We start from the raw sequence: 13250 nt of genomic DNA, 5'->3' as shown, positions 1-13250 counted from the left end.
GTAGTAATGGTGTAGTATAGTACTATAATTATGAGTAGTGTAGTATTAGTCACGTGGTAGCAGCAGTGCAGCATTAGTCGTAGCAGCACAGTATTAGTACTGTAGTAGTAGGGTTGTAGCAGTTCTATCAGTGTAGTAGTATCATTTTTAGTAGTGTAGTATTAGTCACGTGGTAGCAGCAGTGCAGCATTAGTCGTAGCAGCACAGTATTAGTACTGTAGTAGTAGGGTTGTAGCAGTTCTATCAGTGTAGTAGTATCATTTTTAGTAGTGTAGTATTAGTCACGTGGTAGCAGCAGTGCAGCATTAGTCGTAGCAGCACAGTATTAGTACTGTAGTAGTAGGGTTGTAGCAGTTCTATCAGTGTAGTAGTATCATTTTTAGTAGTGTAGTATTAGTCACGTGGTAGCAGCAGTGCAGCATTAGTCGTAGCAGCACAGTATTAGTACTGTAGTAGTAGGGTTGTAGCAGTTCTATCAGTGTAGTAGTATCATTTTTAGTAGTGTAGTATTAGTCACGTGGTAGCAGCAGTGCAGCATTAGTCGTAGCAGCACAGTATTAGTACTGTAGTAGTAGGGTTGTAGCAGTTCCATCAGTGTAGTAGTATCATTTTTAGTAGTGTAGTATTAGTCACGTGGTAGCAGCAGTGCAGCATTAGTCGTAGCAGCACAGTATTAGTACTGTAGTAGTAGGGTTGTAGCAGTTCTATCAGTGTAGTAGTATCATTTTTAGTAGTGTAGTATTAGTCACGTGGTAGCAGCAGTGCAGCATTAGTCGTAGCAGCACAGTATTAGTACTGTAGTAGTAGGGTTGTAGCAGTTCTATCAGTGTAGTAGTATCATTTTTAGTAGTGTAGTATTAGTCACGTGGTAGCAGCAGTGCAGCATTAGTCGTAGCAGCACAGTATTAGTACTGTAGTAGTAGGGTTGTAGCAGTTCCATCAGTGTAGTAGTATCATTTTTAGTAATGTAGTATTAGTCACGTGGTAGCAGCAGTGCAGCATTAGTCGTAGCAGCACAGTATTAGTACTGTAGTAGTAGGGTTGTAGCAGTAGTATTTTGACACGACCACTTACCTCGTGCATGTACAGTGCGTGCAGGCTCATCTCCATGGAGGCGTACTCAGACAGGGGCCCGCTGGTCATGGGGCCCTCCCACAGGCTGCTCCCAAAGCTGCTGTTCCGGAACTCAAGGCTACAGACACATAACACACATTGTAGCACATATAACACGTATAATATCACTGTCTCCATAAATAAAGAAGAGGCTTGTGGGGTGCGCACCCCTTCTCTCACCCGCTCTGGTTCTGAGTCATGTGATAGGACTGCTGCGGTGACAGGGACCGCAGAGCTGACGCCACCTCCGATACCGCAGAGACGTGCGGAGAGCAGAGAACATCCGTGTGCGGCGGCATCGTGGCCGGGGACATCGCGTGGAACATGTTCGCCATCAGACTGTGCGGCTACAACACAGAACAAGAACGGAATGGAGTGTGTGCAATCACCTAAGCCTGCATGGGAGCTGTATACACAAAACGACGTGCACCGTTGCATCATTTCCTATTTGTAAGGGGATCTGTCGGTACTGTAGTGTTACACAGTCGGCCCGGAGAAATCCTGGATCTACAGTCCAGTTTTGCAGCTGCACCAAGAGCCCTAGGGGTTTGTCCTTACACTGCTGTGCTCTTAGTTCTGTGCATTGAGCTGCCTCTCTGTTTGACTGCTATAGCAATGATTCAGAAGCCTGCTCCTTCTTTTAATAAGAGCAGTGGGCACGGGCTCTGGAGCAGCTCAATGCACAGAGGTAAGTGCACAGCAGTGTGAGGACACACCCCAAAAGCACTTGGCAAGGAGTCAGCTTCAAATACTGGTCCTGGCCCTTTAAAACGATGTGTTGTGGACATGATAAAGCTGGTGCTCACCTCAGAGTCGGACAGCCCGGAGCAGTGCAGGGGGTGTCCCAGCCCTGGGGGGTTTTTGGGTGTTGTTCCTCCGCTGTCTTTCTGGACTCGCTCCCGCAGATGTGTCAGGAAGGCGGAGCATTCTCTTGGAGGCTGCCACCGGGGGTTGGTGATGGCGAAGTGCATCAGGGACAGCTCAGTCTTTCCGTCTTCCGCCTGCTGGTAAACTGAGGCCTCCGTCTTCCCGGCAGACATCCACTATAAGAGAAGGGAATATGTACCGTGATCCATTGTACATGACAAGGTGCGGGCGTGTCCTCACACTGCTGTGCCCTGTGTTCCGTAGCATGTTTCTCTTTGAATACAAGAGCACAAACTCAAAGCTGAAGGGAGGGGCTGCTAAGCAGTTCTATCCAGAGAACAAAGAGCACAGCAGTGTGAGGACACGCCAGAAAGAGCACAGCAGTGTGAGGACACGCCAGAAAGAGCACAGCAGTGTGAGGACACGCCAGAAAGAGCACAGCAGTGTGAGGACACGCCAGAAAGAGCACAGCAGTGTGAGGACACGCCAGAAAGAGCACAGCAGTGTGAGGACACGCCAGAAAGAGCACAGCAGTGTGAGGACACGCCAGAAAGAGCACAGCAGTGTGAGGACACGCCAGAAAGAGCACAGCAGTGTGAGGACACGCCAGAAGGAGCACAGCAGTGTGAGGACACGCCAGAAGGAGCACAGCAGTGTGAGGACAAGCCAGAAGGAGCACAGCAGTGTGAGGACACGCCAGAAGGAGCACAGCAGTGTGAGGACACGCCAGAAGGAGCACAGCAGTGTGAGGACACGCCAGAAGGAGCACAGCAGTGTGAGGACACGCCAGAAGGAGCACAGCAGTGTGAGGACACGCCAGAAGGAGCACAGCAGTGTGAGGACACGCCAGAAGGAGCACAGCAGTGTGAGGACACGCCAGAAGGAGCACAGCAGTGTGAGGACAAGCCAGAAGGAGCACAGCAGTGTGAGGACACGCCAGAAGGAGCACAGCAGTGTGAGGACACGCCAGAAGGAGCACAGCAGTGTGAGGACACGCCAGAAGGAGCACAGCAGTGTGAGGACACGCCAGAAGGAGCACAGCAGTGTGAGGACACGCCAGAAGGAGCACAGCAGTGTGAGGACACGCCAGAAGGAGCACAGCAGTGTGAGGACACGCCAGAAGGAGCACAGCAGTGTGAGGACACGCCAGAAGGAGCACAGCAGTGTGAGGACACGCCAGAAGGAGCACAGCAGTGTGAGGACACGCCAGAAGGAGCACAGCAGTGTGAGGACACGCCAGAAGGAGCACAGCAGTGTGAGGACACGCCAGAAAGAGCACAGCAGTGTGAGGACACGCCCCTAACGTGCATTAAGAAATAGAGAATTAACAGCACATAATGGTCCCTATGGAGTGCTGCACAACCCCGACACACTGATGATTACTGTAGCCATCTACAGACTTTACTCTCAGCAAAAAGAAGAGACAGTGGAGCAGCTCTATGCAAAGCATTAAAAGCACAGCAGTGTGAGGACATACCCCCAGTGCACTTGGAGAAACTATAATCCTTGAATTTAATAACCAATACCCACAGTCCTGCTGCTACTAACAACATACACAAAGGTATGATTATCCATCTCTCCAGGGACGATACCATACACTGGCTGCAGAGAGCACAGAACACAGCAGTGTGAGGTCTGATTACACATCTCTCCAGGGACAATACATAACACTGGCTGCAGAGAGCACAGAACACAGCAGTGTGAGGTCTGATTACACATCTCTCCAGGGACAATACATAACACTGGCTGCAGAGAGCACAGAACACAGCAGTGTGAGGTCTGATTACACATCCCTCCAGGGACAATACATAACACTGGCTGCAGAGAGCACAGAGCACAGCAGTGTGAGGTCTGATTACACATCTCTCCAGGGACAATACATAACACTGGCTGCAGAGAGCACAGAACACAGCAGTGTGAGGTCTGATTACACATCCCTCCAGGGACAATACATAACACTGGCTGCAGAGAGCACAGAACACAGCAGTGTGAGGTCTGATTACACATCCCTCCAGGGACAATACATAACACTGGCTGCAGAGAGCACAGAGCACAGCAGTGTGAGGTCTGATTACACATCCCTCCAGGGACAATACATAACACTGGCTGCAGAGAGCACAGAGCACAGCAGTGTGAGGACTGATTACACATCTCTCCAGGGACAATACATAACACTGGCTGCAGAGAGCACAGAACACAGCAGTGTGAGGACACATCCCCAGTGCACTTGGAGAAGCTCCAATCCTCAGTCCTGCTGCTATAATACGGGTATGATTACATATACCCAACACTAGCTGCAGTCCCACCTGTGGGCAGATCAGGGGTGTAGCAGGAGAGATGCAGGACTATATAGGATGTGACAGGTCCCTACACATAGGGAGCGTAGAGGAGCCGTAACATCCAGCAGACAGAAGGAAACTGATGAAGGGTCTGTTCTATCCGTCCCAAATGCTGATCTATGGCTTCTCTATGTGGATGATCTCGCGCTGCCGTGTACTTACCGCAGGGTTGCCGTGCTGACGGACGTCCATTTGTGCAAAAGAACAGGTGTCCCCGACTCCCACCACTTCCACTGTGAAGTTTCGGAAGAAGTCGATGATCTCCAAGGACTTTGGACGCAGCCGGAAAATCAGTACGAGAGGCGTCAGCAGAGGACTCAGGAGCTCCTCCAGAATAAAGACCTGCACACGGAAAGTTAAGGCTTTATTAAAGGGAATTTTTCCATAGAAGAATATCAGATTTTGGGGATCTCCAACAGATCCCCTGATCCTAGCTGCCTCCTGCACCAGAATCAACAAAGGGAATGACGCTGAAAGAACAGCAGCAAAATCTGTGTAGTGGCTAAACCAGGTAACTGCAGCTCATCCCAGGCTGTTACACTGTGGAGGAAGGGCTGAGGAAGCAGAGGGAGGGGAAGACAGTGTAACAGCATGTGAAGCTACAGATGGGGCTAATTTTCATAATTTTTTAAAGTTGATTTTAGAAGAAAGGAGGCCTCAGAGAACAAATATAAGAAGATTATCACAGTTACAGGATTTATGAGTAAGTGGTTTATCAAGATTGACTGTCATGGTAAATGGTAAACCCATCCTGCCTGGGTTAGTTCAGTTCTGACCCCAAAACAACTCACCGCTTTGTACTGGAAAAGTTGTGCGAACTCTCCCCGAGTCTCGGAGCGGTGAGCGCTGCGCTGCCAGTGGTCGGGCATGTAGTGGATGTGAGCCAGAATCACCCGGAGGAGCTGCTCCGGACAGAAAACCAAGTGCTGGTCGGGAATGAACGACCTGAAGAACAGGGAGGACAAACAGAGGTTATCAAATGTATCGTGTACTGCAACAATGTAGCCTGCGGAGGGGGACTTTACACCTGTTCAGTTCTGCATGGAGCCCCCACCCCCATACAATCAACTATCAATGGCCTAATAGTAACTCCTGACCATCCCCTTTAAATCCCCAACAAATGAAGAATGACTCCACAAGTTCAGTATCACGGAGAGAGGTGATTTATCTCCTCTACAACAACAAAAATAAAACAGGAACCAACTTCACAAACAGTGTTGAGTTGAGTATGCAGCTCCGGTGCAGGCTCATGCGTCACTATGGTTACAGACTACAAACAAACCCTTAGCGTAGTCTGATCCTCAGGTCTCATCACATTCTACCGACTACAATATCGCAAAAACATGAGACGGATTGAGGTGACTGTAAGATCACTCAGGGCCTGCGTGTAGCCTGTGACTAGTGACGATGCATTGGGTCCGGTCAACTCAAAACTATTTTGCGAACTTGATTAATGAGATGTTTCAGAGGATTTAAAGTGCTAAAAACAAAACTTTCAAAACCGTTCATTAATCTTTAGATGTCTGAAGATTAAAGAGGCCGACAGACAATTAATGGCCTATCTCCAGGAAAGATCATTAAGGGGAGAGGAAGGGGAGTCCACAGCCCGGGCCACGCATCAATCAGCAGATGTAAGCAGAGGCTATAGGACTAGACAGCTCCATGCACACTGCAGTGGCCGTGTGACATTACTGCAGCTCATCTCCCATAGATTGGGATATGACGTCACTACAATGTATTGTGCTGCTTGTGCTAATATCAGCTGATCGGTGTCAGACCCTCACGGTAAAGAGACCATGTAATTCTCAGTCCTGGACAATCCCTTTAAAGGAAACCTACCACCACCTTTATAGGTAGATCCGGAGGCAGGTTCCTCTAATGTATAGTAGATACTCATCTGCGAAGCTGGGTTCTGCGCATGCGCAGTAACTCCGACTTCAGAGCCGAGATTGCGCAGTCGGCGGCCTGCATTCTGCGCAGGACCCAGCTTCGCAGACGAGTGTGCACGGCTACCAGGAGCTGAGCGCTGAAGATGCATTGGTAGGCGAAACGCAAGAGGATACTGGGGCGTGGAGTAGCCGCATTGTGTAGCCTCAGCTCCGGCTACTCCACGCCCCAGTAGCCTCTTTAGGAAATTTGTATATTGGGGGAATTAAAATTTATAAAAAAGGGCTCTGGGGGGTGTTACCAGAGCCCATGCCAGCTGAGTGGGAGGGGGTAAGTGCTCCTGCACAGTGTAAAAGCATGGAGGAGCACTGGTAACACCCCATCCATTAGCATAATTGTAAAAGTTGATTTTAGAAGGGATGAGGCCATGGATCCCACAGTCCCGGTGCCTGGGTCTATGTCCCTGGGGTGTCAGGAAGGATTGTGATGGGAGATTTCCTTTAGGAAACATTCAGCACTGACCTGCAGACAGTCACCACCACTCCCAGGAGAGTGACAGCGCTCAGCACGTGTTCCACTGCCAGGACGTCCTCGTCATAGACAGTGAGTGCGATCAGCACCGCCAGGATGGACCCCGCCAGGAATCCTAAATGTTTAGCAGCCACGGCCAGGAGCGGCGAGAGGAAGCAGTTCATGTATTTGCTGGCCGGCTTGTAGGCCCGGCTCAGCCTCGCCTGCAGCTGATGGTCCAGCTCATTGAAGTGGCGCAGGTAGCAGCGGCCGTACAGCGACCAGCATCTGGCTCCCAGGCTCCCAGGTTCTCGGCGCAGGACTTCTGTGTAGCTGAAGAAGGCATAGAGGATCTGCCAGACCAGGACCAGCGGGCAGAGCACCAGGTTGGCGAGTCCAATCCATAGGATGCGCTGAGACAGCCGATCCGCCAGCTCCAGCCGCGCTCCGGCACGCTTGTACTCCGGCTTCAGACTCCACTCATTCTGGAAAAGGCATCCGGGACCCCAGAAGAAGATGAGCTGGAAGTTGTACTTGAGGCCACGGGTGTAGAAGATTGTATCGCCCAGCAGGGGGAGCCGGTGCTGGAGGGGCAGAAGGTTCTTGTTCACCATGGCCACCATGTAGTTCTTGAAGCGCAGGATCCGATGGGAGACGTCCAGTTCTGACAACTCCTTCTTGTGGATGCAGATCTGATGCTCCTTCTGGATCTGGACGATTCTGCTTTGGATTTCCTCCCAGGTGTAATATGGGAGATCCGCCTGCAACACATGGAGGGGCAGAGATAAGGGATCATTGAGATTGTTTGTGTAATGGAAAGTTGTACAATTTCCCAATGTTTTTTCTGTATCAATTCCTCACAGTTTTCCAGATCTCTGCTTGCTGTCATTATATTCAAAGATTCATTGTTTACTGTGGATAAATACCACTTCATAGTCATGTGATGTCACACAGGTGCACAGCTCGTTATATCCCTGGTCATGTGATGTCACACAGGTGCACAGCTCGTTATGTCATACAGCACTGATTAGTGTAATGACATGTAATGACATAAAGTGCCATCAAATGACCAAGGATATAACGAGACGTGCACCTGTGTGACATCACATGACCAGGGATATAACGAGCCGCGCACCTGTGTGACATCACATGACCAGGGATATAATGAGCCGTGCACCTGTGTGACATCACATGACCAGGGATATAACGAGCCGTGCACCTGTGTGACATCACATGACCAGGGATATAACGAGCCGTGCACCTGTGTGACATCACATAACCAGGGATATAACGAGCCGTGCACCTGTGTGACATCACATGACTAGGGATATAATGAGCTGTGCACCTGTGTGACACCATGTGACCAGGGTTATTACAAGCCGTGCACCTGTGTGACATCAGATGGTCAGGTACATAACAAGCAGTGCACCTGTGTAACATCACAGGACCAGGGATATAACGAGCCGTGCACCTGTGTGACATCACAGGACCAGGGATATAATGAGCCGTGCACCTGTGTGACATCACATGACCAGGGATATAATGAGCCGTGCACCTGTGTGACATCACATGACCAGGGATATAACGAGCCGTGCACCTGTGTGACATCACATGACCAGGGATATAACGAGCCGTGCACCTGTGTGACATCACATGACCAGGGATATAACGAGCCGTGCACCTGTATGACATCACATGACCAGGGATATAACGAGCCGTGCACCTGTGTGACATCACATGACCAGGGATATAACGAGCCGTGCACCTGTGTGACATCACATGACCAGGGATATAACGATCCGTGCACCTGTGTGACATCACATGACCAGGGATATAACGATCCGTGCACCTGTGTGTCATCACATGACCAGGGATATAACGAGCCGTGCACCTGTGTGACATCACATGACCAGGGATATAACGAGCCGTGCACCTGTGTGACATCACATAACCAGGGATATAACGAGCCGTGCACCTGTGTGACATCACATGACCAGGGATATAATGAGCTGTGCACCTGTGTGACACCATGTGACCAGGGTTATTACAAGCCGTGCACCTGTGTGACATCAGATGGTCAGGTATATAACAAGCAGTGCACCTGTGTGACATCACATGACCAGGGATATAATGAGCTGTGCACCTGTGTGACATCACATCACCAGGGATATAATGAGCCGTGCATCTGTGTGACATCACATGACCAGGGATATAACGAGCCGTGCACCTGTGTGACATCACATGACCAGGGATATAACGAGCTGTGCACCTGTGTGACATCACATGACCAGGGATATAACGAGCCGTGCACCTGTGTGACATCACATGACCAGGGATATAATGAGCTGTGCTCCTGTGTGACATCACATGACCAGGGATATAATGAGCCGTGCACCTGTGTGACATCATATGACCAGGGATATAACGAGCCGTGCACCTGTGTGACATCACATGACCAGGGATATAACGGGTTGTGCACCTGTGTGACATCACATGACCAGGAATGTAACGAGAGATCTAGAAAGCCGTGAGAAATTGATACCGAAAATATATTGTAAAACTCCATAACTTTTCATTGCACATACAATATAAATTGTTTGCCCCTTTAAGTAATATTTAGGTGTTAGAAGTTGTGAGCTAAATGTTTTATAATTTTCACACCTTTATAGGGATTGAGCTTAATTTTCTTGATACAAAGTTACAGAAAAGCTTCATGATAAAAGTTTGTCTATCTGCAGCCACCACTAGTGGGAGCTCACTGAATACAGATTATACCAAATTCTCAATAACAACACAGTATACAGTGAACTCCCCCTAGTGGTGACTGCAGGTAGACAGAATTTTATCATGGATTTTAAATGTAGCTGATAGCGAGAAAGGAGTCAGGGGCATAACAGAAAAGAATACATGTCCCTCGCAGCCGTGGCAGCCCCTCAGGACCCTGTGACAGTGTTGCGGCGAGGTTGATAAAATGAAAGAAGCCCCGCCCAGCTCTGACCAAAAAGTTATTTCCCAGTTTGGGCATTAAAGAGGCTGCAGGCTATAATACAGCTGGCCATTGCTGTGTCCTACAATCGCAGGTTTCTTCTACATTTCCAGAACATACTGAAATACTGATGGTTTCCATCACACTGAGATCAACAATCTGCATCTAGTGCCCTCAAATGTGCTGCAAACCTTGATAGAACCCGAAAACATCTACATACCTCCAGACATGTGACCACAATGCCCGGTACCCACCATAGGTATACGCAGAGCCTGGATGTAAAAGTTGTAGATCTCCCAGTAGCAGCAGACGTTGTAGAGAAACTTGATGAGTCTGTGGATCCAGAAGACCCCAGCGATGACCAGGAGGACCATGAGGAATAAATTCTCCCGAATTCTGGAAAACAGTAAAAAGGACATACTGAGAATTACACAGGAGTAAAGTTTGGACTTGGTTCCCGTCTGCATGATGACACCTGCTGACGGGTTCCCTTTAATCAATGGAAGATGAAAACGCCTGCCACCTTCTCATAGACAATGCACTTCAGTGGAAGCTCCTGACAGATAGAGTGGAAGGAGGGAGATACTGACCGGTCCCGGCAGACCCCCGGGGGCAGGAAGGCGTCCGGCAGCGTCACTTTGTTATTTTCGCTCTGACTGTGATTCACCATCTTGTTCGCAAAAAGGATGTCATAATCCACGCAGCTCACCAGGAAGGTGGTGAAACTGACAATGAAGATGAACTGCCTGCAGGGATACGGGACAGGAATAATAGAAGCCACAAAGCAGAGTGCTGCAAAATCCTAAGTAACCAGAATGCCAAAGAGCAGAGGAAAGGACATCACACAATACACATGAATGTATCAGCAGCTGCGACCATACAGACTGCAGCCTGTGTCCCTGGAGAGATGTGTAATCAGACCTTTCAGTATGTTGTTAGTAGCAGCAGGACTGTGAAATGTGCATTTATATTCCAGGATTGCAGCTCCTCCAAGTGCTCCGGGGGTGTGTCCTCACACTGCTGTGCTCTGTGTTCAACCAAAACCAGGACCTTTACTCAGGGTGGAGCGTCTGTGGAGCAGCTCAGTGCAGAGAGAACAGAACACAGCAGTGTTGTAGACACCACCTACAGCTCTGTAATATTGTTCCACTTCACAGTCCTGCAGCTACTAACAACATACACAAAGATACAATCATACATCCCTGCAGGGACAATATCTAGGACTTGTCCCTATTGCCCAGTGAACTTGAAACAGCTACAATCCTTGAATACAAATCCATATTTCACGGTCCTGCTGCTAGGGACAAGAACTAACACCGGCTGTAGTCTGCACGACACCTGCTGACTGGATCCCTTTAGTGACTTCCTTAAAGCCCATAAGCAGTCATTAAGGGGTTAAATGCACTCACAACAACTCGAAGATCTCTCCTATCAGCATGCAGGTGAATCCATTCTTCTGGTGCAGGTTATATACCTAAAGTGCTTAAGTTAAGGAACACGCTGTATCTAAATGCACTGACACATTGTAGCAAACAGCAGCTGTGTGACAGTCAGGATCGGGTCTCTACATTTGAATGTACCATCTATGGACAGTGCAGCAGTTCCCAGCAAGAATCTGTGTCCTCCCCGGTCTCCGGGCTAATAACACTGATACAGCTCCGTTTACTGACAGCAAACATAGATCTTAAAAATGGAAGTGAAATGTTGGCCTGAGCTTTACACATCAGAAGTGGAAGGATACTCTGGAGAAAAAGAGATCCAGGTTCTCAATGTGATTCCACGGAGCTGAGGAGAGAAGAAGACAGATGTGTGTCATCATGTAGGAAATTCCCAAATACCTGGAGAGATGTGTAATCACATCTATTTGTATCTTGTTAGTAGCAGCAGGACTGTGGCTACTGTGGTATTCAAGCAGATGCCTAATAGAGTTTTTACTCAGAACAAGGTGGAGGGATTGGGAAAAAGTTTAAGTGCAGAAACCTAAATGCCCCAAGTGCACTTGGATAAGCTACAACCTGGAATATAAATCCATATTTACAGTCCTGCTGCTACTAACATCATACGCAAAGGTATGATTACACATACTCCAGGGACACTACCTAACACAGTCTCCAGTGCACAGCAGTGTAAGGACAAGACCCCAGTGCACTTGGAGAAGTTACAATCCTAGAATATAAATCCATATTTCACAGTCCTGCTGCTACGAACATCATACACAGAGGTCTGATTACACATCTCTCCATCTAACACTGACTGCAGTCTGGGTGGTGACACTAGGTAATGGATAGTGTAATGGCTCTTTAGAGCTCAGGTTTGATGCTTCCTCATAGCAGAGGGTTTTATTTACCCCATTACCACTCCTGCGAGGAGACGAGCACAGCAGCAACCATACACCCGAAATAAGCAGGAGGGAAAGGGCACCAGGGGGTCACATTACACAGTGATATTCAGGAACAATCCCTTTAAGACATTGGTCAAAACCAGCTAGGACCGGTTGTTGACCCTGAGGACCAGCTGCTGGGGTCTAGGACCGGTTGCTGACCCTGAGGACCAGCTGCTGGGGTCTAGGACCGGTTGCTGACCCTGAGGATGAGCTGCTGGGGTCTAGGACCGGTTGTTGACCCTGAGGACCAGCTGCTGGGGTCTAGGACCGGTTGCTGACCCTGAGGATGAGCTGCTGGGGTCTAGGACGGGTTGTTGACCCTGAGGACCAGCTGCTGGGGTCTAGGACCGGTTGCTGACCCTGAGGACCTGCTGCTGGGGTCTAGGACCGGTTGCTGACCCTGAGGACCTGCTGCTGGGGTCTAGGACCGGTTGCTGACCCTGAGGACCAGCTGCTGGGGTCTAGGACCGGTTGCTGACCCTGAGGACCAGCTGCTGGGGTCTAGGACCGGTTGCTGACCCTGAGGACCAGCTGCTGGGGTCTAGGACCGGTTGCTGACCCTGAGGACCTGCTGCTGGGGTCTAGGACCGGTTGCTGACCCTGAGGACCAGCTGCTGGGGTCTAGGACCGGTTGCTGACCCTGAGGACCAGCTGCTGGGGTCTAGGACCGGTTGCTGACCCTGAGGACCAGCTGCTGGGGTCTAGGACCGGTTGTTGACCCTGAGGACCAGCTGCTGGGGTCTAGGACCGGTTGTTGACCCTGAGGACCGGCTGCTGGGCTCTAGGGTCAGTTGTTGAACTCTAGGATGGACTGCCAACTGACTGCTGACCCCTATGGCTGCTAGGGACTAAGGCCGGTTGTTGACCTTTAGGACTGACTGCTGAGCTCTAGGACTGGCTGCAGGGCTCTAGGATTAGGAGCTGAGCTCTAGGACTGGCTGTCATTCTATAGGACCCCAAGAGCTGTTTTGGGGCTCTTGGACTGCCTGCTGTGCTCTAGAACTGGTAGTTGACCCTGGAGAATGGCTGCTAAGATCATTGGCCAGTTGTTGAACTCAAGGACTGACTGTCAAATGATTTTTTGACCCCTAGGGCCGATGGGTTAACTGCTGAGCTCTAGGATTAGAGGCTGAGCTCTAGGTCTGGCTGTCGGCCTATAGGGTTG

At 49.7% G+C, this 13250-nt stretch overlaps 1 protein-coding gene across 1 annotated transcript in view; it reads right to left on the bottom strand.

Annotated features, from left to right (window-relative positions):
- ATG9A (autophagy related 9A) overlaps window positions 1–13250 on the bottom strand; it is a 38972-nt gene that overhangs the window by 4172 nt on the left and 21550 nt on the right. The window contains exons 5-14 of the mRNA XM_072122396.1: window positions 11444–11487; window positions 11112–11176; window positions 10293–10448; window positions 9957–10098; window positions 6729–7477; window positions 5111–5264; window positions 4482–4661; window positions 1920–2156; window positions 1294–1460; window positions 1075–1192 (exon numbers count right to left, since the gene is read on the bottom strand). Of these exons, the coding sequence (XP_071978497.1) occupies window positions 1075–1192; window positions 1294–1460; window positions 1920–2156; window positions 4482–4661; window positions 5111–5264; window positions 6729–7477; window positions 9957–10098; window positions 10293–10448; window positions 11112–11176; window positions 11444–11487 (2012 nt within the window). The remainder of the gene's footprint in view (window positions 1–1074; window positions 1193–1293; window positions 1461–1919; window positions 2157–4481; window positions 4662–5110; window positions 5265–6728; window positions 7478–9956; window positions 10099–10292; window positions 10449–11111; window positions 11177–11443; window positions 11488–13250) is intronic.

Source organism: Engystomops pustulosus, chromosome 8 (assembly GCF_040894005.1).
Source record: "Engystomops pustulosus chromosome 8, aEngPut4.maternal, whole genome shotgun sequence".
Lineage (NCBI taxonomy): Eukaryota > Metazoa > Chordata > Amphibia > Anura > Leptodactylidae > Engystomops > Engystomops pustulosus.
Note: the sequence above shows the minus strand (reverse complement) of the source record. Positions and strands in the feature narration are given on the sequence as shown.